Source organism: Atractosteus spatula, chromosome 2 (genome assembly GCF_055471065.1).
Source record: "Atractosteus spatula isolate fAtrSpa1 chromosome 2, fAtrSpa1.hap1, whole genome shotgun sequence".
Taxonomy (NCBI): domain Eukaryota; kingdom Metazoa; phylum Chordata; class Actinopteri; order Semionotiformes; family Lepisosteidae; genus Atractosteus; species Atractosteus spatula.
The window spans coordinates 20,131,051-20,157,192 of NC_142707.1; the positions used below are offsets into that span (position 1 = coordinate 20,131,051).

Consider the following 26,142-nt stretch of genomic DNA (forward strand, 5'->3'; position numbering starts at 1 on the left):
TGTCTCTAAGCTAACCTTTTCCCTCTGTCACACTTTCTATACTTACCAAACTGATATATATATATAATACCAATATAAAATCCAGATGCTTAGGTTACAATTTTGCATGACAACAGTTTTGCATTTTTGTTTATCCTGAAATTAACCTTTATTAATCTAATCTATATTAACATATCTATTAAAATACTCAACATCTCTGCCTTCATCATGGATTATTCAGACAACACTATTTACCCCCAGTTTCCACTTTCACAGAGTTTACATGTGCAGTACATGTATACTGTCATATGTGATATGATAACATGGTCTAAAATTACCCCACCATCTGTCTATTTATGGTATTTTTACAAATCAAGATTTTCCTTTTCTGACAGAAAGGAAGGCAATATGTTTCAGGTTTGTACAGGACAGTACCCTCCAAAACTATTAAGAACGTGAAGTTTGAACTGAAATTTTCTAAGTATTGTTTATTTATAAAAGAAAATTCAGTTCTTCCCTCTTTAGTTACTAAAAAATCAAGAGTGTTGAAGAAATAGGTGTTTGTTGTTGGGTAATCACCAATCACCACCTGTTGTTGGGTAAAAGACCAATGAACATTCTATTACCCTGTCTCACTTTGATATAAGTGTGTAGGGTCTATAATCAATAGTCAAAATGAAAACCAAAGAACCTTATGTTAAAGAAAAGCAGGGAATACTGAAAGAAGAGAATAACTCAATCAGAACCATAGTACAGAAATTGGGCATATCAACAGTTTTGCAAGACAATGAAGAAGAGAGAAATTACAGGTATACTTGCCAACCAGGCAAGAATGGTTCAGCCAAGAAAAAACCTGTACATGACAACTTTTTTGCCATGGAAGGCCTTGATTGATTCCCTTCTCTATAGCCTGTGTTAATTCTCCCCTGCAGAAATGTGATGTTTCTGCAACATGATGTGTTACAATGTCTGGTCCAAATGGAATCTCATACTTAAACAGATTAAGGGAACTTTATCTTTTTTTAGTTTAGAGCAGAAAGAAAAAAAATGAAGGGGCTTTATTCTGGTATTCTCAATCTTGACAGGCACTCAACAAATCAAATCAGAGGAACTAAGACCAACAACAATACAATAACCTAGGAACACAAGTGGAATTAAAGCTTAGAAGCCTTTCAGGTCAGAAGAGAATTGAAAGGTTAAATCCTCAGATTCAATCTTTTGAATCTCATTGAAAGTTAGAAAATAACTCCATAGACAACTCCTTAGTTATTGAAGATGAATGTAAAATTCTTTAAGCTTGTAACAACCAAATACGCAAGATGGATTAATAGGTCTCCTCTCACATGTGACCTTTCAGTATATATTACTTATGAACAGTAAAATTCAAAGTAATAAACTGTATCATTGCACAGAAGTTAGTTTATTCATTTCCTGGACATATTCATGTCTGAAGGGCAAGAAAAAATAATATTAGTTAACACTAGAATGGCAAACAATGATAATGATATTTGTCTTCACTCTCAGTCTACACCGCTAAACTTCTTATTAATTTAAGTCTCCTCAGTAAAGTTAATTATGGCAACACATTTACCTCAGACCACTATATACTGTACATGATTCCCAACTTAATTAAACATTCAGAATAAAACAAAGTCATATGTCTTGTATATTGACTGTTCAGTCTGAGCATTTAACAGAATGTGTAAGCGAAAGGTGAACAGATACTAAATCTTAAGACTACGGTCAGGTCTCTCTTCCAGGTCATATAAAACAAATTTAGAAACAAAATGTCATAGAATGGTAGCATTGGGATAAATTATTGCAATACATTGATTTGCAGTATAACTTAAACAGGAAGCCAAAAATGGAGGGCAAAAAGAGTCCTAAAAATATCTACAAAGTCCACTTACTACCTGTACAGGTTAACATTATTAAGTCTGGTACCAAATGCCGAAAAGACATTGTACAGAAATTAAGTGGTTGTAGCCATAATATTCACACAAGAAGTTCATAAATTAATTAGTTAATATCATGTTGCTGTTTCTTTTTCTGCAAACAAAAATGGGCTGAGTGCTTGTGGTTTGTAGCGTTATAACTCCCTGCTGCCGGTTTTGTATTTACTGTATGGAGGGATGGAGATTGGAGGGTTGCACCCTTGAAAACCAATTTAGAGGATAACAAAACACCTTTACTTTGTTCATCTCCCAACAATAGTTCACAGATTTCAATACTTCCACATATACCCATAATGGTCTATTATCGGACATTTCTGAACAGTTTTTTTGCTGATTTAAATGCTGTCCTTAACCCAGGTCTTGATATACTGTGTTTTCAGCACGGCTCCTGTGCACCGATTTACAACTGACCTCAGGCTAGTCAACACAAGGCCAGTGTTTATCCCATCTAATAAAGACTTTCATTTTATATTTTATTCTTTGATATAGAAATCATTTCTGTCAACTTGACCTTGTGGACATTGTACCAAGAGGTCCTTCGGATCACAATGCAAACAAATTTAATCAGTGGATCTCAAGATCTTGTCCATCTATTTCTTGAAACAACCAGGATATTGAATCCAATAACAGAAGTGGGTAGCTTACTGAAGACCACAACAAGCCTTCTATTTTCTGAGTAAGTCCATACTGTCAAAACCATTGAGGATTTTGAATAAGGTTTGAAACTAAACAGATGTAGCTCACAGTAGGACATTCCTACTGCCCTTGACTTAATTTTCATCATGGCAGTTTACCATTGAACATGAAAGGCACTGAAAACAGTTTCTATGTAATCTCTACACATACACACGTACATCTATAATAACACAGATAGTATATTACAGTGTTACACTACATTAACGCCTTCATATATAAAATTTCTGATTGTATTCTGTCCTGTTAAAACTGTGCAGATTGAAACAAAACTGCAGAAATCTGAGCTACAAAAACGCACTCTTTAATCATCTGTAAATTCTGTTACATTTGCCGTAAACTCTGTCAGCCAAGCAAGCGTTTTCAGTTTCATGTACACTCTTGCTAAATCTTAATCATGGAATCTGTGCTTCCAAAGGTTAGCTCATTTGGATGAAACTATGAAAGCATATTACATCTGTTTTTGTTCCATGTCTGGTCTTCAGTTGCTGCACACTTATTCTGAAAATAAAGCATGCTGAAAACTGTTTTCATTTCTGTTACACTTTCTTGTAATTGATGCACTGTGTCTTGAAAAATTATTTATCCACTGGTGAGATTACCACATTTTAATGCCATTTGAGCTTGCAATCCAAACACTTTCAAATAGCACTTTATATTTGTAATTTTTGCAATGTATTACAAACAAACTGAAAAGCTCAAATTTATTTAAAAATGTAATTAAATCAAAGAAACTCAGAAAATGATTTGTTGCATAAATATTTAACCCCCCTTGTTAATAATTCTTAATTTATTTCAGGTGCAAAAGAGTAGAATGAAAGGTCCCAAAATTATTATTATGATTTCAGTGTGTAATTAAAGTGATTTCACTTGACTACAAAATAAATGCATCTGTCACTGTTAGTTCTCTAAGACAGATATTACATTTGAAGCCGCAACTCACATGTCATGAATGATTGACCATGAAGCCCAAGGAACTTTTAAAACAAATCAGGGATGAAGTAGTAGAGATTCACAGATCAGGAGAAGGTTATGTTCTTCTTTAATTAGGGTGAACTCAAATCATAAATCAAACCATCAAGTAGAATTTGCATCACCCCATCCAGATACTTCCTGAATCAGTCCACCCTTCCTAACTGAGCAGCAGAGCAAGCAGGAAACTTGATAGAGTAACAGTGCGTAATATCTACAACTTTCTCTGTCTGAAATGGGAATCATTCTATATAAATCAAGCATGTTCAGACTCAAAGCTGGCCAGTATGATCATCTAGTAACAAGAAAATGTTACTCAAAAACTGATGTCACATGAAAAATAATCTCATACTCAACATCTAGTTACTGCAGACAATAACTGATGTCTATTGCTTTTTTATATGCATTATATACAGTATACAGTATATACAGTATAAGCAAGAATTGTTTTACTGATCAGGTACTGATTGAGGTCACTGATCAGGAATAGATTACTGTGGATGTACTGCTCTAGGATTTCAAAAATCACTTAGCTAAGTTGATCTTACTGTAAATATCAAGAGATGATCACGCAACCCAACACAGTGTCTTATTTAATTTAATTTCATATTTTCTACATACAGTGCTCTCCAAAATATTAGGAGAATGAAGTCTAAAGTGGAATTTTTTCATCTCTGTATGTTGAAAGAGCAAACTTATTGTGACATTGGCTTGCAGGTGACTCTCATTATCCAGGTTTTGTCTGTTGTTCGGTAATTAGGCAGTCATAAAAGAATTGTAAACATCCTATCAACTTGTCTTGCCTTAACTTTATTGTCTGGGGTCAGTTCTTGAAAATTAAAATGAAAACCGAAGAACTTTCTTTAAACAAAAAGTAGGCAGTTTTGAAGGTGCAAGATACAAAACAATCAGAAACATAGCACTGAAATTGGGCAAGTGAAAAATAGCAATCTGGTTCATTCAGAAAAAAAAACTATGAAGTAAGATTATCAATCAGCCAAGACCGGCTTGGCCAAAAAAAAAAACATCTGCAATTGGCAGAAAAATTATTCAGCTGTTAAAAAATGTTATAGTAATGTGTCCAACAACCTCCAAAGCACAGGTGTAAAGGCCAGTTGTGGGTTGCCAGTTGTGAGTTGCAGGGTGATATGGCTGCTGGCTAAAATAAACCTTCCATCATTACAAAGATGAGCTAGGAGACTTTTTATCTATCAAAATCTACTGTTTAGTCATGACTGAGACAGCAGAATTAAAAAGGAAGCACAGCCCAAAATAATTATAATAATAATAATAATAATAATTGCTTACACTTACAGTATATAGCGCTTTTCTAGACACTCCATTCAAAGCCCTTTACAAGTAATAGGGACTCCCCTCCACCACCACCAATGTGCAGCATCTACCTGGATGATGCGACGGCAGCCACAGCGCACCAGAACGCTCACCACACATCAGCTATCGTTCATAGATGGGGATTATTAGGATGCCATGATTGGTAAGGGCCAATGGGAAATTTGGCCAGAATGCTGGTGTTACACCCCTACTCTTTTCGAGAAACACCCAGGGATTTTTAATGACCACAGAGAGTCAGGACCTCGGTTTTATGTCTCATCCGAAGGACAGCGCCTTTTTACAGTACAGTGTCCCCGTCACTATACTGGGGCATTACTGTAGGACCCACATAACACCTCTTGCAGCAGCAACCGTAGTTTTTCCCAGGAGCTCTCCCATCCAGGTACTGACCAGGCTCACACCTGCTTAGCTTCAGTGGGTTGCCAGTTGTGAGTTGCAGGGTGATATGGCTGCTGGCTAAAATAAACCTCCCATCATTACAAAGATGAGCTAGGAGAGTTTTGCAAGTCTTATAGGCAGATGAGAACTTTATAGAATGATCAGCCATTACCAAAGTGACAGAAAGTAAGGAACTGCAGATGCTCCAAAGAACATCTCATCTTTGAAGCATAGTAGAGGCAATGTCATGCCCTGCACACGGCTGCCTCTAGATTCAGTTCACTCATCTTTCTTGAGGGTGTCACTAATGGTGGCTGCACCATTGGAGAATTAATTGTGGAATTTACAGCAACATTTTATTTGCATATGTAGAAGAAAATGCTTCTATACTAACTGGGCAGCACTTTACCATGGAGTACGATAATGACCCAAAACACATAACAAATCACACGATTAATGCAAGCAATGAGCTCACCAGGAGAAAAAAAATGAAAAAGACTTAGAGTGGATTGGATTTAAATCCAATAAGGTATGCCTGTTACGGTTTTGTGAATAATTACACAAAGAGTTTGGCGAGCTCAATGGGGTGCATAATGCAGATACTGCCACAAATTTTATGTAAAGTGAAATTTTACATAAAAACATTTAACCTGAAATTACGATGTTAAACATAAAGTATGTTTTTGTTACAGAGTAATCAAATGTATGCATGAAATTACCCAAAAATAAAAGGTATATTGTACTTATCATTCATAAATAATACAAATTTCAAAATATGAATTGATTGACTATAAAAGAAATAATAGTAGTTTTGACTATGCAGTCAAAAGGGTCCAATATGCATGATGAACCTCTATTATTGAATTTAGATTAATTGTTTGGGCCTTCTGGTGGCTAAAGCTGACCTACACCTTTTCTTTTCAAATGACTTTAGATGTTTATGGCTACAATTTTGTAAATGAGGTTCTGTCAGCATTTTTCACATTCTACACCACTCTAAAATAGCTTTGCAACCTCCTTGTAAGTTTGGAAACTCTAGTTTGAGAAACGCTGATGCAGCATAAACAAACATGATATATTTAAAATATTTTTCAGCAAAATCATTTACAATTTATTATGCAACCACAATAAATGTATTGTGATGGGAACTCTCAATTTCCTCAAGGAGAAAGTCCAGAGGTGTTTCAGGAACATCCAAGGTGTTATGAGGTGTTTTGTAATTTATATTATTTTGCTACTTTGCAAAAGCAAGGCACTGTTGAATGTGAAAATCTAAGCATTGCAGTGTCAATATTAACTGTAGTGAAAATGTCAGGTTCTGAAGGTGGTGATTAAATGGCTAATGGTGATGCTCTTCATAAATAACTTATTGCTGGGTATTTCTTTGTGTTGTTGTTTTTGGATAGACGTGATACAGTATTCCACAATTTCGTATAGGCAACTCATAAAGGAACCAACTGAAAATCCTCCACCTACCAGGCTTGTGAAAAATCACTAAGTGTCACATCTGATGAGCTTTCTGTACCTAAAATTAGCTCTGTAGGAACAACTGTTTAAAACATTATTTTATTTTCTCACTTGACAAATTATACTAAAACATTTTGCAACTATAATGCAATATAGTATTTTAAACCTTTAGTTTAAAATTGTTATAAGTCCTAACAGTAATGTATGTATTACATTTTTATATAATAAATTGTCTTCTGGGAAAACTGACCCTAGTGAGAGTGTGTGATTTGCCTGTGTCTTTGTGTGCCCTGCAATGGACTGGCATTCCGTCCCGGATGTGCCCTGCCTTGTGCCGGTTGCTGGACGGTATTGAGTCCGGATTCCCTGTTACCCTGTACTGGAGCGATTCGAAAATGGATGAATGGATCGACTTTATGCATGCATCCAGTGGACTTCTTCAGAATCAACAGTAAAAAACAAAGAAGGACACAGCTTAGAGGAATCTAACCTGAAGGGCAATTAAAACAGACCATAGGAGGCAGTTCTTTACATAAAGGACTGTGGAAGTAAGGAACAAGCTGCCCTGCCATGTTGGTGAGCCATCACCCTCACTTCTTAAAAGAAATGTCACCATGCGATCCTCAAATCTATTAGCTACTAACTGCCTAACAGGCTAGATGAGCCACATTGCCATATGATCTTTTACCTAAAAACATAACCTTAGTTGTATCTTGTTTAAAAACCACTTACACAGGCATACTCTACATTACACATAGGACAGAAAAAGAAACTTGTACAAAATTAGTGTGTGTCTGTAAATGGAACAAACAATGTATCAATTTCACTAGAGTTAATTAAAGGTTTACTAGAGCCCTTCAGACACAACATTCTCCTGAATGACAACAGTCTCCTCTTACGGTAGTTCTCCTTTAAGTTCATACTTAAACTGTACTGTTCAGTGAGAGCTACTAATTTTGCAAAAGTGAATCAATAATGGAGTGTACAGTATGTGAGTCAATACATTTTCATAAAAGCTGTAGCCATACTCTTTTCACAAGAAGTGCTTCGCTTCTGTACATACAGTCTGGAATTGTAGAGTAGTGAAACTGCTCACATATGTGGAAAAAAGCATCATTACTCTTCTGCTTTGCTGTAGCAATGTTAAGTAGCATCACCAAGTAGGGAGATACAGTAACTGTTCATAGGTCTTTGTTTAAAAAACAGGAACTTCACTAAGAAATTATTATTGCAAAAACAATACTATGTTTGGAAAATCAGCAAAGCTTTGTGTAATTCTACATATTCTATGTTTGTACATATACTTTGTTTATAGTTACAATAGTTTTTATATTTTATGAGAAATACAGTAAAACATATTTTATTTTTTTCCACAGGCAGTGATACCTTTACCTTTACTGTATAAAAAAGACAAATTACCTGATAAAGTTCTATTCGCTGCTCAGAAACTCTTGCCTTCGGATTTGGTAATCGAAAAATCCTAAGTTCCGCCTTCACCAAATTTGAGGCATTCTTCTCCATTGGTGAAACATCAAATGTGAGTCGTCTGAAGTAAGGATTATATAGCGTCGAAGAGATGACATCTGGAAAGGATTTGAAGATGTGATAAGGAAAATGTTAAAGCGTTTATTCTGAAACACACCTGAAATCTGATAGCCACAGGTGCTGTATTTCTATTCGAATGCTGATAAATTCCAATCCTAACATCATTCAGCATGGTTCTACAGTCTGGCTTTTTTTAAAAAGGAAATGATAAGGCATAAGGATTATAAAAATATATACAGCATGTAATTTCCATTTTGCAACTACAGTATGTTCATATAATATGAATGGGAAACTGATTGCTTGAAACTGTATTGTGAAGGGTGTACAGCAGTGATAGGCAACCTTAGCTCTGAGATGCCATCCATGTTTAGTTCTGGAACACACCACATCTGAGGACCTTAGAGACTTAATTGAACCAATTAAGTAGATAAAAATTCAAATCCCCTGCTTTTTTCAGGTATTAACTACAGTAGGTGCTTATTGAAAGGTCCTACCAAAACCTATAGGAACCTGGCACTGGTGAACCAGCACAGCCCACCCCTGCTGTAGAGACAACATACCCAAACAAGTCATACAAATCCTTTAAAATTCCCAAATATTCATCTCTTCTGTGATTAAAATCAGAAGCTTGATAAAGATGACAGTTTTTTTAAGTTGGTTTTTTTTTGTAGATTTTATTCAGATAACCATTTTGCTAAATATACAATAACTGATTTTACAGTATGTTACCATTGTTGTCATACTTTGGAAATATGTATGGAATTTGTGCAAAAAAGCCCCACAAATAGTAAGTCAAAGGCATACATTCACAGTTCTCACATTAACACAATGAGTGATAATTGATAAGCCCACGATTAAACCAGTTCATTAAGGCACTCTAGCAGCTTAGTTTGCATCTAAACAAAAAATGGTCACACTGACCTGCTGTAAAAATCTTTAGTTTGACATTTTTGATCTTTAGTTGGACAAGGCATTCTGAGAATTATTTGGCAAGTTTATATGATATGTACTATAAAACAAATTATATATTTGTGTATATACTTCCCGATATAAGAAAAACACAAATCGTAAATTAAATTCACTTCATAATGTACAGTATTTATAACACTTCTATACAGAAATAAAGTATACATTTTTTCATCATAATCATATGGGACTTTGCAACTGAACTGAACTTTGAACTGAAAAAGGTATTATCATTTTCATATTATTAAAACACTGATTAGTGTTGCAGTTTACTGTTGTTGTGATTTTCAGGTCATGTCCAGAAAATAAGGTAAAGTTGCCTTTAAATAAATTAATTTAATTAAAAAAACTTTATAGAAACACAACTTACAGTAAATGGTTAAGGAATAGTAGGACATTACAAAACAATTTACATAATGTCCCTGTTTCTGGATTACGGAAGATCAAAAAGCAGTATAAATCCAGAATACAATAAAACAAGAAGATGTGTAACATAGTCTCATAAATCTGTATATTTTACCAATTTTACATCAACTAAATGTGTTTTAAGTCTGATCTGGTGATATTCCAATACAATGGATAATGTTTTAGACTACTGCCAACAAGAATTGTGGAATGCCATGCCAACACACTTTATAGCAATCATATTTTATTATGAGTAAATAAAACTTTGACAAAATAATTCCTAACTAATATGCTGGGAAGGTTTCAGTTTAAAAAAGCTGTTTTTTGAAATAATCACACTTAGGAACAGTTGACTGGACAATTACAATTCTCATGAAAGCTTTGGAAAGTGTTCAGTCCTTCTGTTGCCTTAAGAGCCCACACAATTTCTGAATGTACAGTATGGGTTTTGCAGGAATTAAAAATAGAAAATGGGACAGAATCTATTATTCTAAACATTTAACACTTTCTGCATAATCAGAATTCTGGCCTAATCAGCCAAGAGTCATCACCCTACTGGCATCAATGCCATTGGGGAAAAGTAGAACAATTAAATAATAAATTTAAACTTACTGTACAGTATAAAATAGTTGCTACGTTTTATTTGATGTTGTGATCTGCATCAATCCTGGTTGTTTAAATATGGAAAAATATATATTTATATATGACTGTTGTAAGGCACCATGATGGGTAGGGTGCTATCTTATACGAGTGTATTTTTAACATAATTGCCTTTGGATCACTTTTCCTCTTTCCATACTACCAGGGAAAGGTTTTTTTCCTTCCAGCACAGGCTGCTTCTTCTCATAGTCGACAGTGGTTCAGATCTGGGCTCTGTCATTAGTTAACTGTGACTGTGACTCCAGAAAGAGGATGAACAGGGTAGGAGAGGTTGTAAGTTGGCTTCCCAGGACACGGCATCCCTTGAAACTTGCACTGATAATGGTGAAAGTTATGTCTGACCACAATTCTGTGCTTAACCCTATTGTTTGCACTGCCGGCATGCAATGTAAAAACTGGATAATGACAAACAATTGCCTGAAAAGTACACTGTACTCATCTGTAGTCTACGTTTCTATCATGGACCACAGTTGTAATTGTATATCACGTTGATTAACAGCTGGGGATTACAAAATTCAAGGCAGTGAGAATATATAATTTGTGATTCTATGTTTACCTAGATATCTACAAGAAATTATAATGTATTACCATACCAAGTGAAGTGTTGGTTATATTCACAGAAACAAGAAAGAAAAGGTAAATTATTGAGTATAGAAAACATAAAGAAATGTAAGCTATAGACATTTCCAACAGAAGTACTGGAAAAAAAACAACTTTTCAAGCAGCTTCGTGGACGCACACTACAGACCTCACTACAACAACCGACAGCTTGATATTGTGGTGGAAATAAATGCTTGGTTTGAAGATTTTTAAGTAATGAACCATGGAAAGAGAAACTGCAGTCACATTTGTAACCACACATGGTATAGTCCAACCTGCATGCTCTGTAAAATTGTTCATCCACTTTGTTATGTCGTTGTTGGGTAAGGTTGATGTATTTGAAGGTGCAAATTGGCATAGGTTCTTAAATCCATGTCACTTACCATGATGCCTTGGCAATTTCCACAGCAAAGTAACGGCAAAGTTGCCAATGGATTTTATTGTCATATGGTCTATTAAATGCTTCAATTAAATCCTTTATAAATACTATGTAATGCTACCATTGTTTTAGAAATCACATAACAACCAGCTAAATATCTGCTCATTAACTTTCTTATTCTTTAAAAGTGCTACTAAAATTATACATTTGAGATTATTTTCAGAAATGAAATAAATACTGTTATGAATCCTGAGATAATCCTGTTCATAATCTTATTTGATTATTGAAATACTTCTATACCAAATGTCGCAGGTGGATGCTGCACACTGGTGGTGGTGGAGGGGAGTCCCCATTACGTGTAAAGCGCTTTGAGTGGAGTGTCCAGAAAAGCGCTATATAAGTGTAAGCAATTATTATTATTATTAAAGAAAGCATGAACAAGGTGAAAATAGGGGAGAGGTACTTTTGTTTGAGAAAGTTAAGTCTATTGTATAACACATAATCAAAATTCTCCTTTAAAAGACTGTATATAGTTCATTTCAAAATGGACACTTTCGCCATGGAAAGAAACAGGGACACAGGGTCACAAGGGCACCCAGTGACTTAGACACAAAGGATAGAGAGAATAGAAAGCACCCCAAAGGGGTCTGGAACACTCTATCTAACCAAGACCACATTCTGGAGTCATTCAAGAAGTGGCACAATGAGACTCTGCACTCAACTAGCTACTAAGCATCAAACAAGTCAGACAGGCTGAAAAGTCCCCTTATGTTTCTTACCCTTCCTTCTTAAGAGGAGCCACAAATTCTACAGAGACAGTCCATCTGTCATGGAAAATTGAGCAAAATTGATGTTCCAGTTTCAGACTGCACAAGGAAACCTGGAAGCTGTGCATGGAATGAATGACAAATAATAGGCAGCTGGAGCTATCCCTTTTTCTCTTTTCTGAGAAACATAAAACTGGCCAACAATAACAGTGCTTTCTTCTTATCAGCAAAACAAGCTAGATCAACATAAAAGTCACACTTCAACTTCCTCTCACAGGTCTGGATTTAAAAAACACACCAATAAAAACTTTAACACCATGAATGACACCGTTGTGCTGAAACTAACACTGGCTATATTCATTTTATACAAGGAGTTTCATTCAGAATGCTGCGTATCTGCAGAGATGGGACTGGCAGTCATCAGAATTATAATAATAGGAGAGCAATACAGTTTATCGTGATAAACTAGAACATGATTAAATATATGATAGGGTTATAGAAAAGGGAAAATTATTATTATTTGCTGCCAAGAGATTTTTAGTCATTCAGTTACACAAGCCAAATTTGTTAATACTTTTGTAAGGTCTGTTACAAATGCAAAGTGACAAGGTTTATTTTTTTAATGAACACATGATATAATCACTCTGGAATTGTAACTTAAAAAATCACAGTTACAGTTATGAAACATTGCTGAAATTATGTTTTACTGACAATTCTACTGTAAATCAAGGAATACATCTTTTTATAGATGTCTGTTGGGCAACTTCTTGTATTAGAAAAAAGTACATTTACAGCAGGTGATACTCTGTTACGATGCCCATGTGTGCTCCACTTGTTTCCATTTAAAGGATTAGAGCTGATGAGTTTAAAATGCGTTTACTGTGCTATACTCAGGTTTACCTGATAGAAATGCAAATACTACTGTACTTAAAAATCACTAGAGATTCAAAACCCTTGGAGGGTGAGTGTGAAAGGTAATCCTACATTTCACTACATAAAGAAAAAGGCTCCACTCAAAACACACCTGCCAAATCACAAATTCAGTTTTTAGACTTTTTTTGTCAGCAATGGCACTATGAAAGATAATCAAAACTATAATATTGCTCAGATCACACAATACCCTGTGCATACATCAGTGCACTCAAATAACAACCTAATAACTACAGCACACTAACTGATGGAAAAGTTTGTCAGACTAACATTCATGTGGCCCTGCACAGTTTGTATTTCATGATAATTAAATGAGAATTTGCAGGTGTAGTGTACAATTAAATTAAATCACAGATATCCTAAATAACTATTTCACTTACTGTATATCTTTACTAATGAAGATTAAATAAATATGCTATTTGCTACAAATCATATATGGCACAGAAAACTAAGTAGAAGACAAACTAATGCATCACTAGGCTCACACATCACCCAATGGTTTGAAAGAGCTCAGTGAAGTAATTTGCAAAGCACTAGCAGCAGTTAGATTTTTAACAGTCATTTCAAAAATATAAATAATCAAGCAAACTGAAAGACTGCCATCAGAATCCTAATATACACAAAATGCTAGTGAACACAGATAATTGTAGGCGAGCCATCTTAAGATACATATTGTCTAATATTCTAGAGTATATCATTAGAGAAAAAACTAGAATCTTATTTTTATAGCAATTCTGTTATTGGTGAAAGGAAATACAGTTCTGTAAAGAAGACCTATTCTAGCTTTTTCTGAAGAATCTACAAAAAGACAGCACCTGACACCCTGCATGTCGTTTTCATAAAGGCTCTAACGCGTTTCCCCATACGTTGGTTATTCATTAAAAGATGTAGGAATTGATGGTGAGCCATGTAGATGGATTCAAATCTAGCTCCAGCACAGAATCTGAAGAGTAACAGATAGGAAGCGTCAGTCAGAAGTAGATTCCCACAGACATCTGTGCTGTTGCTGCCATTGCTCTTCATATGCAAAGGGTCGTATTAATCAAATTGTCAGTAACAAATTAAACCTGGTGATGATACAAAGCTTGGGAAAATGATTAACAATAAAATAATAATTCGGACAATACAGTAAAATTTCTAATTGGGTAGATAGATGTTAAGTGAATGTTTGCAGAGCTTGCAGTTAGGTATGAAAAATCTAGAACATAATTAAACCACAGGAGTTACACAGTAAGAAAGCACACAGTGGGAAAAGGACCTAGGGGCTTGTCTAAAGACAACATGATCTCCCATTGAAACAAAGGTAAACCTTTTATTTATGCAGTCTGCTGGCTACTTCTGCTGACAGTACTTTTCTCATTAATCGTCCCTCCCCATGTGCATTTTCCATTCAATAAATTAGAAAAATAAACAGCTTCTCCCCTAGCCACTGCACTCCTCCATCTCACTTTGCAGAGGCAATTGGGCACAAAGTCAAGAGAAGTTATGATGACACCACATATTGCAAAAGTTGGACCACACCTTGAGCACGGCATACAACTCTGGCTGCCATTTTACCTAAATTAATCAAGAAGCACTGGAAATATCCCAGACTAAAGTCAACCTAGGGTTTAAGAAGATGAATCAAGAAGGGAAATCTGGGAAATTGAACCTATCTGTCTCAGTAAAATACATATGATAGGGGATAAGTAAGGATAAGATTACTAAACCTCAAAGCTAACAGTGGTCAGGCTGCACTAAATTGCAATTATTATTATTATTTGGCTTTTCATGGTTGGATTCTGTTGTGTGAGTTTAATCGTGCCTACTGTACCTGATGTATTAAATAAACCAATTATATTCTGTGATCTTTAATTTTTTTGTCCTTAAAAGCAAGACTGCCTTCCTTCAGATGAGACCAATTATTGCATATTTGCTGGACATTTGGAACAACGTCACTTTGACTGACTCATTGATTTAAACAGTTTGAGAAGAGGAGTAGACCCATTGGTAATAGTTAGAGAATTAACTTGCATACATGCATGGCTTTCCACTGATAATAAATCATGAATGTATTTTTGCCAAATAAGTTTTAATATAATTTTCAATTTAATTGTTTTTAGAACTTCTTGATAAGATTGTATGAATACTTTTTACTGGAAAATTTAAAAAATATATATATTTAAAATAACAAAATTATTTTTTCGAATGTATGACCATTATACCAATTAGTGGCTAAGCTGATTTCTCACTGCTATGTTCTTCTGAGGAGCAATAATTTTTCAAATTGAATCCATGGCTCCATGGGGCTACTTAACAGTCTAACAACAGGAAACTCCAAAGGACAAATTGTGTTACAAATTAACTGTGCTTCCTGATGTTAGGAAAAAGAAAACATTCTTGAAGAATCGTACAAGCTGATTCTTCACAGTGCACAACTGCAGCGGAAGTCTCTCTGGCTGCAACCTTCACCCTAATAACAGGGATTAAAAATAATTGCTGGCATGCTTTGATATTTTTCCAGTTTGACTGTTATACTTCCCCTTTGTGCCTTATCCCACAGCTACATTCACTAACTACCACTCAATGAGATAATGCATGGTGAAACTTTTTTATTCTATTTTAGGGTTAAATGTCACTTATTTTCTTTACGTCATATTAGCATATTAGCTGCTTCATTGGAATACTGATATAAGTAGCAAACACCATTCTTTATAATGTCACATACTGAAAAGTTGAAAAGTAAAAGTAAACTCTTCAGAATGAATTACATAGTATTTATGATTAAGCTGCATAAATCCTAGCAAATTATCTAATTAGGTCATCACCATAATCCCTAACAGCGGGGTTTTTGCTTGAAATAATACTGTGCGCAGTGGACTGTCCACATACAACCCCTAGTAAGTATTGTCTCCACTCATATTTTGTCATTGTGGTTCAAGGTAACTGGGTTTTCCAGTCACATGTTCTATAATAAACATTCCAAAGAGATATGCTTACAAACTACATGCTAATAAATATGTTCTTTTCATAATTCTAGTTTTCTGAACTTCCAAAGATTTGTGACCAAGACGCCAGGTAAGGAGCTCCCACTGTTTTATTTTAATAGTCACTACAAATGTTAGGAAAGTCTTTACATTTATGGTCACCATAAACAGACCCCTGATAAGCGTGATTAATCAGCTGCTATATGGAGAGAGGTCCTCACTCCCTGTCCATAAGAACCAAAGAAACCTTACCTCGGAGACTGCAACACTGGATAAGGTTCATCCCTGTAATGATCTCTTAGGCTCATAATCTCCTGATTGGCTGGAAAACAGTTTCACTCATTGAAAGAATTGTGGAATGAATCAGGAAATGTCTTATAAAAGTCATTGGCAATTTTCATATATTAAAGTATTGTGTTCAGCGGGTGGAAGAGAGGATTTTCACCACACTTTCTTCTGCACAAGAAGTGTGTGGCTACTCCTAAGAATGCCAATCAGAAAGGGAGATATCTTAATTTTCTGTCAAGCTGAATTGGAAGGCCTTTACCACAACCTGTGTATTATGAACATACTAGAAAAGAGTGAAGGAGCAGATTCAAATAACCTTTTACAAAACTCTCTGCCAAAATGGCTCGCCTTGTTGGTTACAACCAGTCCCATAGAAGTTTACTCTTTACTCTTTTTTGCAATGCAACATGGCAGTTCATCCTTCAGATGGCCAGTAAATAAGTTGCACCACTTTGACCTTAAAGAAGCTCTCTTCTGTTTTTATTGGATTACTTTGTCTCCAATGTATAGCACAGAAAATACATCAGACTGGTACAAGGTCCATCCAGCAGGTTGGTTTGCCTAGTTATTGTCCTATGTGGTACATCTTAAGACTTACTGTACAAGTCAGCCAATATACTAGTCAAAAAGTTATACTGGGAACACTCATCTCAGAGCTCCAAAAAACAAAATATATGGACTAAGCTTGGACTAATCTATCTATGGACTAATTTATGGTCTAAGCTTGTTACTTTATTATCAGTTAGTACAGATGATTTTTTATCTTTCTGTTTTGAATAATCCTGTTTTTTCCAGTATATTCTTGAATGATAACATATATCAGTGGATCTAATCCAGTGGAACAGTGCTTCGTTTAAATTGTAAGGTGTATATTTGTCTCATTTTTTTCATTTCACTTAATATTGATTTGCAGAGCTCTCTTGACCTTTATTCTGACAGAAAGGTAGATTAATTCAGTCATGTTAACTTTTACTGTATATGTTTTGGGTGTGCCTTTTATATATCACAAAATGTAACACCATTGTTAAAAACTGCATCTCTAAATACATGATATTGGGCTTCTGAACACCATGTTTACCATCCTGATTTAATTATTTTTTTAATCAGTATTGTTATGAGTATTTGAACAGTGTTACGAGCTGTTTCTGTGTATATTTCTAAGATTGATTTTCCATTTAGTGTTTATTTTGGATGTTGCTATTAACTGTCATTGTACAATATTAAAAATATTTTAATATTTTTATTTTTAATAAAAATTAAAAAATTGTATTTTGCCTGGCCATTTACAGTATCATCTGTTTACATCAATTTCTGGATAAGCACACTTCTTTCTCTACTGTTTAGTGTTACATGCTGTATATATCCAGTTTTTAGAGAATGAGTGACTTGTTCAATACTGCTATGAGCAAACCTTCATAATTGTGGTTTACAAAATTTTATCTAGAAACTTGGATTCTCTAATAAAAAACTAAATATTTTGAATAAATATCCACACCATTTGATCTTCAGGAAGCCCATTTCAAATCTACCGATGTACTGTATAAAGATGTCAAAATAACCAAAATCAAGAGTAATTGTTTGATAAAACACATGGGTTTCTGATAGAGGCTGCCATATACATGACCATAAATGGTTTCAGAATTTTTAGAGATTATAATCTGATTTTTAATCTGTCAACGGTTATCTCATACACAAGTTGAAATTCACCACTTATTTGAACTGTTTTCTTTTCGCAAACTAGTTCTTATTTCAACTGCATATACTGTACTTCCCCGAAGCCTACTGCTTGCAACCAGTGAGATCATAAATATATAATTAAAATCATGGTATACCTTATTGTCATATTATAAATAAAAATGTAAAGTGCTACTTTAAACGATAAATATAGTGTATGTTCCCATCTTTCAATTAGACAATGTTTTATGTCAGGATATATGACACCATACAAGCCAAAAGAAAATAAATGATACATACTGTATCACACGGGTGGTACAGAATTTAAAATGTCTGTTTGTGACAAACTGTAGTCATAAGTGACCTAATCCAGACACTGTTGAAAATCCATTTTAAAAAGCCAACATAAGGATTTTATTTAAAAATACAGATAATATTACAGATATTTGGTAATTTTCAAATAATATAATGCTCTACTGCAACCACAAAATACGTTCGATTCTGGTTACCACACAACAAAAAACAGATTGATGCTCTGGAAAGAGTCCATAGCGCGGAGACTGACTTAAAAGAACTGATCTCTTCAGCTAGAAACAAAGAAGGTGGGCAAAAGCAGCAAGAACTCATCTCATTTGTCAGCTCTTGTGATTTTATTGCTTTGTTCATTTGATTATCATATTATTATTATTCTCAAAGTAAAACGTGTTTTTCCTATTCACATCAAGCTGGTGACCATTTTTTCCACTCCTGTTAACATACTTAACCACTCTTTGCAAAAAATCTTGGTATCCTGCTGTTCAAGCCCTTCAGCATATTATACAGTTGCAAGGAGAGTACTATTTACTGTATGTACTGCTAGATAGGATTTAATTCCATAAAAAAAACCTCCTGGCACCAACTGTCAATGCAGTAAAGACTTATTCTCAACACTGCAACCTGTTTAACATAACCTCTGCCACAAGCAAGTACAGTATTTGCTGGTTATTATGAGGGAAACTTGGGTGTGTTGATGGCTACATAAATATTCTACTTCGAGTCCATTAAAGTCATAACCAGTTGGATGCCTCACTAAATGTGGTGGACATTTACAGTAACTGTTTTTTTTTCTTGCTCTTTCTTCCTCTAATTTTAAGGGAATCGTTTAGCATCTGTGAAATAACTACTTTTCAGCATATTGTTTTAATCCTATCCAGATTACAGCTGCTTTAAAGGGGAACTGCAGTCCCAATTTCTCAGACCAGACTTTAAATCTCAGTAACAAAAAAAATAATTTATGTTATAGTAAAAACTTACAAATTTCTAATTAAGCACTACATTGTGAACTTTGTGAAAGTATTGTAAGTCTCCATGTTGTTGCAAACTCACCATCGAGTTCCACGAATTGCGACGTGATGTGGCCCTTCCTGCTCACTAGTCTCCATAATGACTAATGTAATGTGATGTACGATGAATAAGTACAGGTTGTGCAGCAGATATTTCTCCGCAGAAATGTTCCAACGCAATCTGCATGCAGACTTAACAAGTAAGTTGTATCTGTCAGCAAAACCGCCCCAAAATCTAAAGCTATAAAGCTTCTATTGGATTAAAAGAGAGATATTCACAAGCCTGTTTGTTTACAATGTCACAGGGCTGCACACATCACTGGAAGTTTTGTTGCCTCATTCTGAATCGCAGAACATGACGTTGCGCATATCTGGAAATTTAGTCTATTTTGTGGTGATATAAATCAGAGGTGTTACAAGTTACAGTGTACATTCTACTTTTATTGTGGTTTGAAATGCACTCTTTCTTGCAATTCTTTCTAACCTCGAAATATGAAAATAGCATTGCAGTTCCCCTTTAATTATCAGCTTCTTATGAATACCCAAGGTTAGAGGTCCCTGACCTCCATTTAGGTCTGCATCAAGCTTCTTGCACTTGCTTATTTTAATATGCACATATGCACAGAAACAGCATCGGAACAGTTCTTTCTTAGTTAAACTTGATTCCTTGGATTCCTTTGATGTATTTCAAGCCGTAATATTACAATTTGGAATTTGAATTTCACACTCTGGACATAGGCCAGTCTCCTTTTCCTCACCATCTGATTTACATCATGATTTTTTGGACAATCTTGTCACTCTATGGTTTGAAATTCCAAGCAGTTTCCCACCACTGACACAGTGTCACGTTACTTAGAGACTAAATTTTACATGAGACAGAAAGCCCCAACAAGTGAACAAGTGATAATATATGGTAATGTAGTCCACTGTCTCTACTCATTTCCCTTTTTTGATAATATTTTTTGTATTAACTATAATCTCACATCACTTTCAATAACTGCTTATCCAATTCAGGATCACAGTGGCCCCGAGCCTATCTTGAGAAGCACTGGGAACAAGTGGATAACTATAACTATAACAGAACATAATAAAATAAATACAGGACTACAGCACTTCAGTAATATACTGTACATATTTTCTCTACAATACAGTCTTCTCGCAGTCTAATCAGGCACACACATTACCATCACTGTCACTGTTAATGTCAACCAACATCTCCAACAACCATATATCCATTTTCTAATTGTTATATCCAGTTCATGGTCACAGGGGAGCCAGAGCATATCCCAGGCTTCCAAAGATTTTTCATTGTCATCCAATTCTGTAGTAAAGAAAAGTGGCTGTAATATGTTTTGTACAGTTGCAGCTTACAGCACAGAATGTGTATTGAAATCACCATTTCACTATAGAGTAATTCAGTTCACACTATAAAGATGCCTACTGAGTAAATACTGAGTTAATCAGCCAAATGCATTTTTTATAGGGCCTGTTTGCTTTACAGGCCAAGTACAAGCACATTATGATATAGCGTGGGTGTAAAAGTATCACTGTAAGCTGTGAAGTGCAAGTTGGAAGCAGGTTTGAGTATTATTAAAACCTGCCAAGTTTTGATTCAACTGAAACAGAAATTCCCATGACAGGGAAAGCTGTAATTGTAAGAAAAAAACGGTGGTCAGGCAACTGTCTTGGTTTACATAAAAACATTATATTGCCATATTTGAAATGTGGCATTATTAGAGGTTTTGCACAGCAGCGGTCTGTGGTATGGGACACATGTCAACAACAGAACAAAATGGTGGTCAGGCAGCCATCCTAGTGGAAAATACATGTAGGTATACACTGTTTTATAGGTTTTACACTTGCCATTACCACTTTGGAGCATAGCACCAGCTGTAACAGCCTCTACCTGAGTGTGAGTGCATCAGAGAGCATCAGCCTGGAACAGAGGCATTGAAGGCTAAGGTAAATAGGACAATTTATGTAATAAAGAAGTGTTTTAGCTAAATAAATCCACCAATAAAGTTGGAAAAGCTCAACAGAAATCCTAGATCTAAAATTCTGCAAAGATCTCCTGCAGACTCATGGAATTGCACCCAGTGTCTTCAAAGCACTCCACTTACCTCACTCTATAAAAAAACAAGCACTGAGTTTCTGTGTCCACCTACTCTTCTACCTCCTCAGAAGTCTGCGGGACTCCTGTCTCCTACAGTTTGTCCTCTCACACAGTTACTACTGGAGCTCACACAGTTGAACCACATTACCACCATATAATGCTAAAGCACTTCCAAACCTTCCAGCAACAATAACACAAGAATACAAACTCAAACTATGCTTAGAAAATAAGAATAAATTATATTGGAACGGTATAATACACAACAAGCTTGAATATTATCGGGCACAGCCATGGAAAAGATTTCAATTCAGCCAGGGTTTGCCAGGGTTAAAAATCCAAAACAAAAGACAGTGACAAACCATAGAAATTGCCGAGCACATCCAGAAGTGACAGACTGTGTAGTCACTGTAACCTGGGACTGATCAAGATAGAGATTTAATTGCTTCTAACCTTGTCTAAAAATAAAACAAAAAAAAATAGCAGAAACCGACTTACTCAAAATCCTGAGTAGGAAAATATTATTCATAAACCTCTATGATGGTTTGAATAATAAACTACCTGCTAGGAGAGGATGAGCAAGCTTTGGAGCTGTCAGTACTTGTCTGCCTGTCACAACCTGAGGGACAATGGGTGGATACACTCTGCAGATTCAGACTTACAGCTAATACATAATGTAACTGGGGGGGACTACATGTAACACAATAATCCATTGGAAGGGATACTGTACATTATTTCTATCAAACCAAAGCAGTATCTTTATTATTGTTCTGCTTTAAACAAATTATTTGGCAATACCTGTGTTACATGTTATGAGAATAAAGTTTCATTAAATTAAATTAAAATTAATTACATTATTGTAATTGCATTGAAATTCCAGTAATGCCTAGCAGGTTTGGCGTTAAGAACAACAGCAAGTGGAAGGGGTTTAATTGGTTGGTAGGTTCTGTGCTTTTTTAATGTAACAGCAGACTTTGAGAGGGAATCTGTCTCAGTTTATATATACCAAATACTGTTCCAAGTGGATTCAGAGAACAAATTGTTTAAATGTTTAAATGACCTGTCTACCTGTTGTAAACAAATCTATATCTTGAATATTAGGTAAATTAGTCAAAGATGGTTCAGTTCAGCACTTTAATTGCTTTCAGATAAAAAAAGTTAAACTCAAACTCATAAAGTTAGTACAAACTCTAACACACATGTGACATACCAGCCTCATTTTCACCTAAATGCAACATTCTTGAACTTTCATTAGTTTCCAATGGTATGGATTTTATCATCTTTAAGCAGAATAACACAACTAATAATCTGAACAATTACAACAGGCTACCAGCCTATAAATTGTTTAGCCCCTAAAAATTATAGCCTTCTGCTTTTTGGAACCCTGAGTATTCACCTTCAGGCAAATCTTTAAAACTTAAAGTGGACATTACAAGAACATAATAATCCAAATAAGAAACATTTTTTTTATTTGCAAATGTAATGCCTTCATACAGAATATGATGAAAAGCAAAAAAATGCCATTGTGTTTTTTGGCACTATGTGTCTTGCTCTGAATTTTGGATTAATTACCTTAACAACACATTCCTTGTGCACATCCTGGGCTTTGAAATTAATTCCATTTCAACAGGAAGCCAATAACTACAGTTACTTGTTGAAAATATTGCCCTTGGTAATACACTACCAGGCAGATGCTAGAAGCTCTTCACATGATGTCTTGGTACCTAAAGTTTTTTTTAATTGCAATTGCTATAGCATTACTGGATAACAGTTCTTAGTAATCACTGAAGTGATTTTGTCTCAGCTGATTTGTGTCTTTATAAACCATTTTTAAGTAGGCATGCCTCAAATCTAAGCTACATTGTTCTTTGAGTGTTTCTAATGTAATATACAGAACGTTATCTTATTTTAGAAGGATTTGAAACAGTAAAAAAAAGTTCAGGTAAAACATTGCTTATCCCTGATAGAGATTAAGATGTTTGATTGTTTTAAACATGTCCTGTGTGTTATGAGCAGAAGCCAGTCCTTATTCATTTTTTATTACAATTAAGGCAACTTCCATATCTTTTTCTAATGTTAAAATTAAAAGGCAAATGGCTACACATAAAGCTTGCATTTCTAGCAGATTAGAAAGGAATTAGATGAATTCCAAAAAGTAGATATTATTCCAAAATAAATGGTGGCACTACTAAAGATGTCCAATTTGAAACACAGAACAGACACATTACAGAAGCAAGTAAAAGCCACTGCCATGGTGTCTCCTAATCTGGGTTTGTATGAAAGTCTAAAGTTCTAAAGTTCCCACTTAATTCAATTACTGAAGCAATTTCTTGGTTTTTGACTTGATCTGCTGCGTAATGGGGCAGCTGGTCATCACCCATGTGGGTGTAAAAGTGCATTGCCTTCTATATAGGAAGTGTATTGTAAAGAAAAGCACTATATAAATGCAATGAATTATTATTCAATCATAAGTTTAGAAAACAGTGACCTTAATATATCAATTAAAAGAACACTTTAGACAAAGAGAACAAAGGATGATATTCATTTAAAGTGAACAAAAAAATGAAAGCAAAGGTTATATATACTATATATATATACAGTATGTACTGTTATATATACACAGTATATACCAAAGGCCAGAAGATAAATAGAAAAACTCATTGCAATGAGACAAAAAATGACTGTTTTTTAGAAAGAAAGAACATTAAAAATGAAATAAATTGTCTTAAGAGATTGGGACAGGAAATTTCTTAAAAACAAAAAGGAAATAGCTAATGCACTGTGAGCGTAATGGATTGAGAGCAATAAAATGGCAAGCAGGATGTTAGGATATACAGCTGAAGTGCAGAATATAAATCAAGAACGTTAAAATGTTGGTCACCATATTACAAAAACAGATATGTCTGTAATCAAATCAGATCCAAAAAGTGCAACAAAGAAAAACATCCCATCTTTAAAGAATGCTTTACTGCAACAGGGAAACAGAGAAAGAACTGAATTTGTACAGTATTATTTGATTAGAATGAAACGCATACAGTATAGCCTTGGTATTTATGAGGGTTAGGTATCTTGAAGTCTGTGGTTCTGTGGCTTGCAAAACAAGCATTATAGTAGTAATATTTTGTTATAACCGTAAACTATTTCAGAAATAGGGGTGGTATTTATTGTGATGGACTGGTGTCCCATTCAGGGTTTATCCTGTCTTGCAACCATTCCTTGCCGGGCCAGGCTCTGTCTCCCCCATGACCCTGTAATGGATAAAGTGGTTAGAAAATGGATGGATGATAGCATTTATTGGTATCAAGTATTTTTAATAAACCATAATACCGTCAACTTAAAACAATGCTTTATTTTCCCCTATAATTCTAAGTATTGCATATGCAAAAAATTTAATGTTATAATGTTACACTGCAGCTTACCCAACAGTGTATTAGAGGTCTTTTTTTTTTCATTTTTAGTAGAGCATATTTTTATTTTTTACATCTTGTTATTATTATACAAGCAGCACTGCCGTATTGTAATGAAGTTTATTATAACATAGTAATAACAGACAAGAAAGGAAGTTACATTTTCTCAACCAACTGACTGTCCTGTTCCTGCAATTTGTCTAATTCTTCTTCTTCTAATTTGTTTTATCCTTTAATGTGAGACTTATGACGACTGTGATAATTTAACGGTTCATTTATTTCACAGTCCAATTTTCACATACAGGCATTACTCTTATAAAGATCTACACACAACGTATATGTAATGCTTTCCTGATGGAAACTGAAGAAGTAAAACATAACCCATGATGCACTTCTACATAAACCTTAACTCTTTGTAAACCAGGGTAGGCCTTTATTACAGAGACCAATGCAGGCTAAGAAAGCAGATCTGTGAGATTATGTGAAGTTATGTGTCTTACATTTACTCTCCTACTGCACAGCCTGCAAATAAGAGCTTTTGGTCTGTGAATGAGATAAAGGGGTTACTAATAGTTTTTCACAAATAGGCAAAACTGCAAATGTAGTAGTAACAAATATTGAAGTTTAATAGTACATCATTCTTAGTAAGTTTCCCTGTGTTCATGTATGTTTCCTCCTTGGGTCCAAAGACATACTGGTAGGTTAACTGGCATCTGAGAACATGGTTCTGGAGTCAGTGTTTGTGTCTGTATATGTCCTGCAATGGACTGGTGTCCCATTCAGGTTGTTTCCCACCTTGTACCCTTTGCTTGTCATGATAGGCTCCAGGTCCCCCATGACTCTGATGGTTGGATGAAGCAATTAGAAAATGGATGGACTGAAATTGGTAATGTTTAAAATATGCAAATACACTTGTCTCAACTGCTACACACACCACAGGTACACATAACACTAACCTGCTCATAGACCAACCTTCATCTTGAGCATAGCAGAGCAGCAAAGTTATTATTGTTAGAAATAAGTGATATAATATTAATTTTTCTCTTGCTTTAAACAGAAAGGAACCCTGGCACTGCTTAACTCCTTTGAATCAGCCTCTTAGGAATGCAGTGGAGATGGGATTCTGATAAGTAGGATATTCTGGCTCTCTGACACAAACCAGGGCACCATAAATTGTGTGCATTATGACACCTCCAGTGATGAACTGCCCACATCAATGCCTCTTACACTGTAACCCCAAGAGGCAGACACATCTGCACTCAAGCCCCGGTTGGAGGTCACCTGTCATAAATCTACTTGACTGGGCTAAAGTATCCACTAAATGGG

General features: G+C 35.1%; 1 protein-coding gene across 2 annotated transcripts in view; it reads right to left on the bottom strand.

Annotated features, from left to right (window-relative positions):
- Positions 1-26,142, bottom strand: part of tgfb2 (transforming growth factor, beta 2) — a 56,694-nt gene that overhangs the window by 12,178 nt on the left and 18,374 nt on the right. For both annotated transcript variants that reach the window (XM_088905083.1, XM_088905089.1), the window contains exon 2: positions 8,217-8,380. In XM_088905083.1, the coding sequence (XP_088761209.1) occupies positions 8,217-8,380 (164 nt within the window). The remainder of the gene's footprint in view (positions 1-8,216; positions 8,381-26,142) is intronic.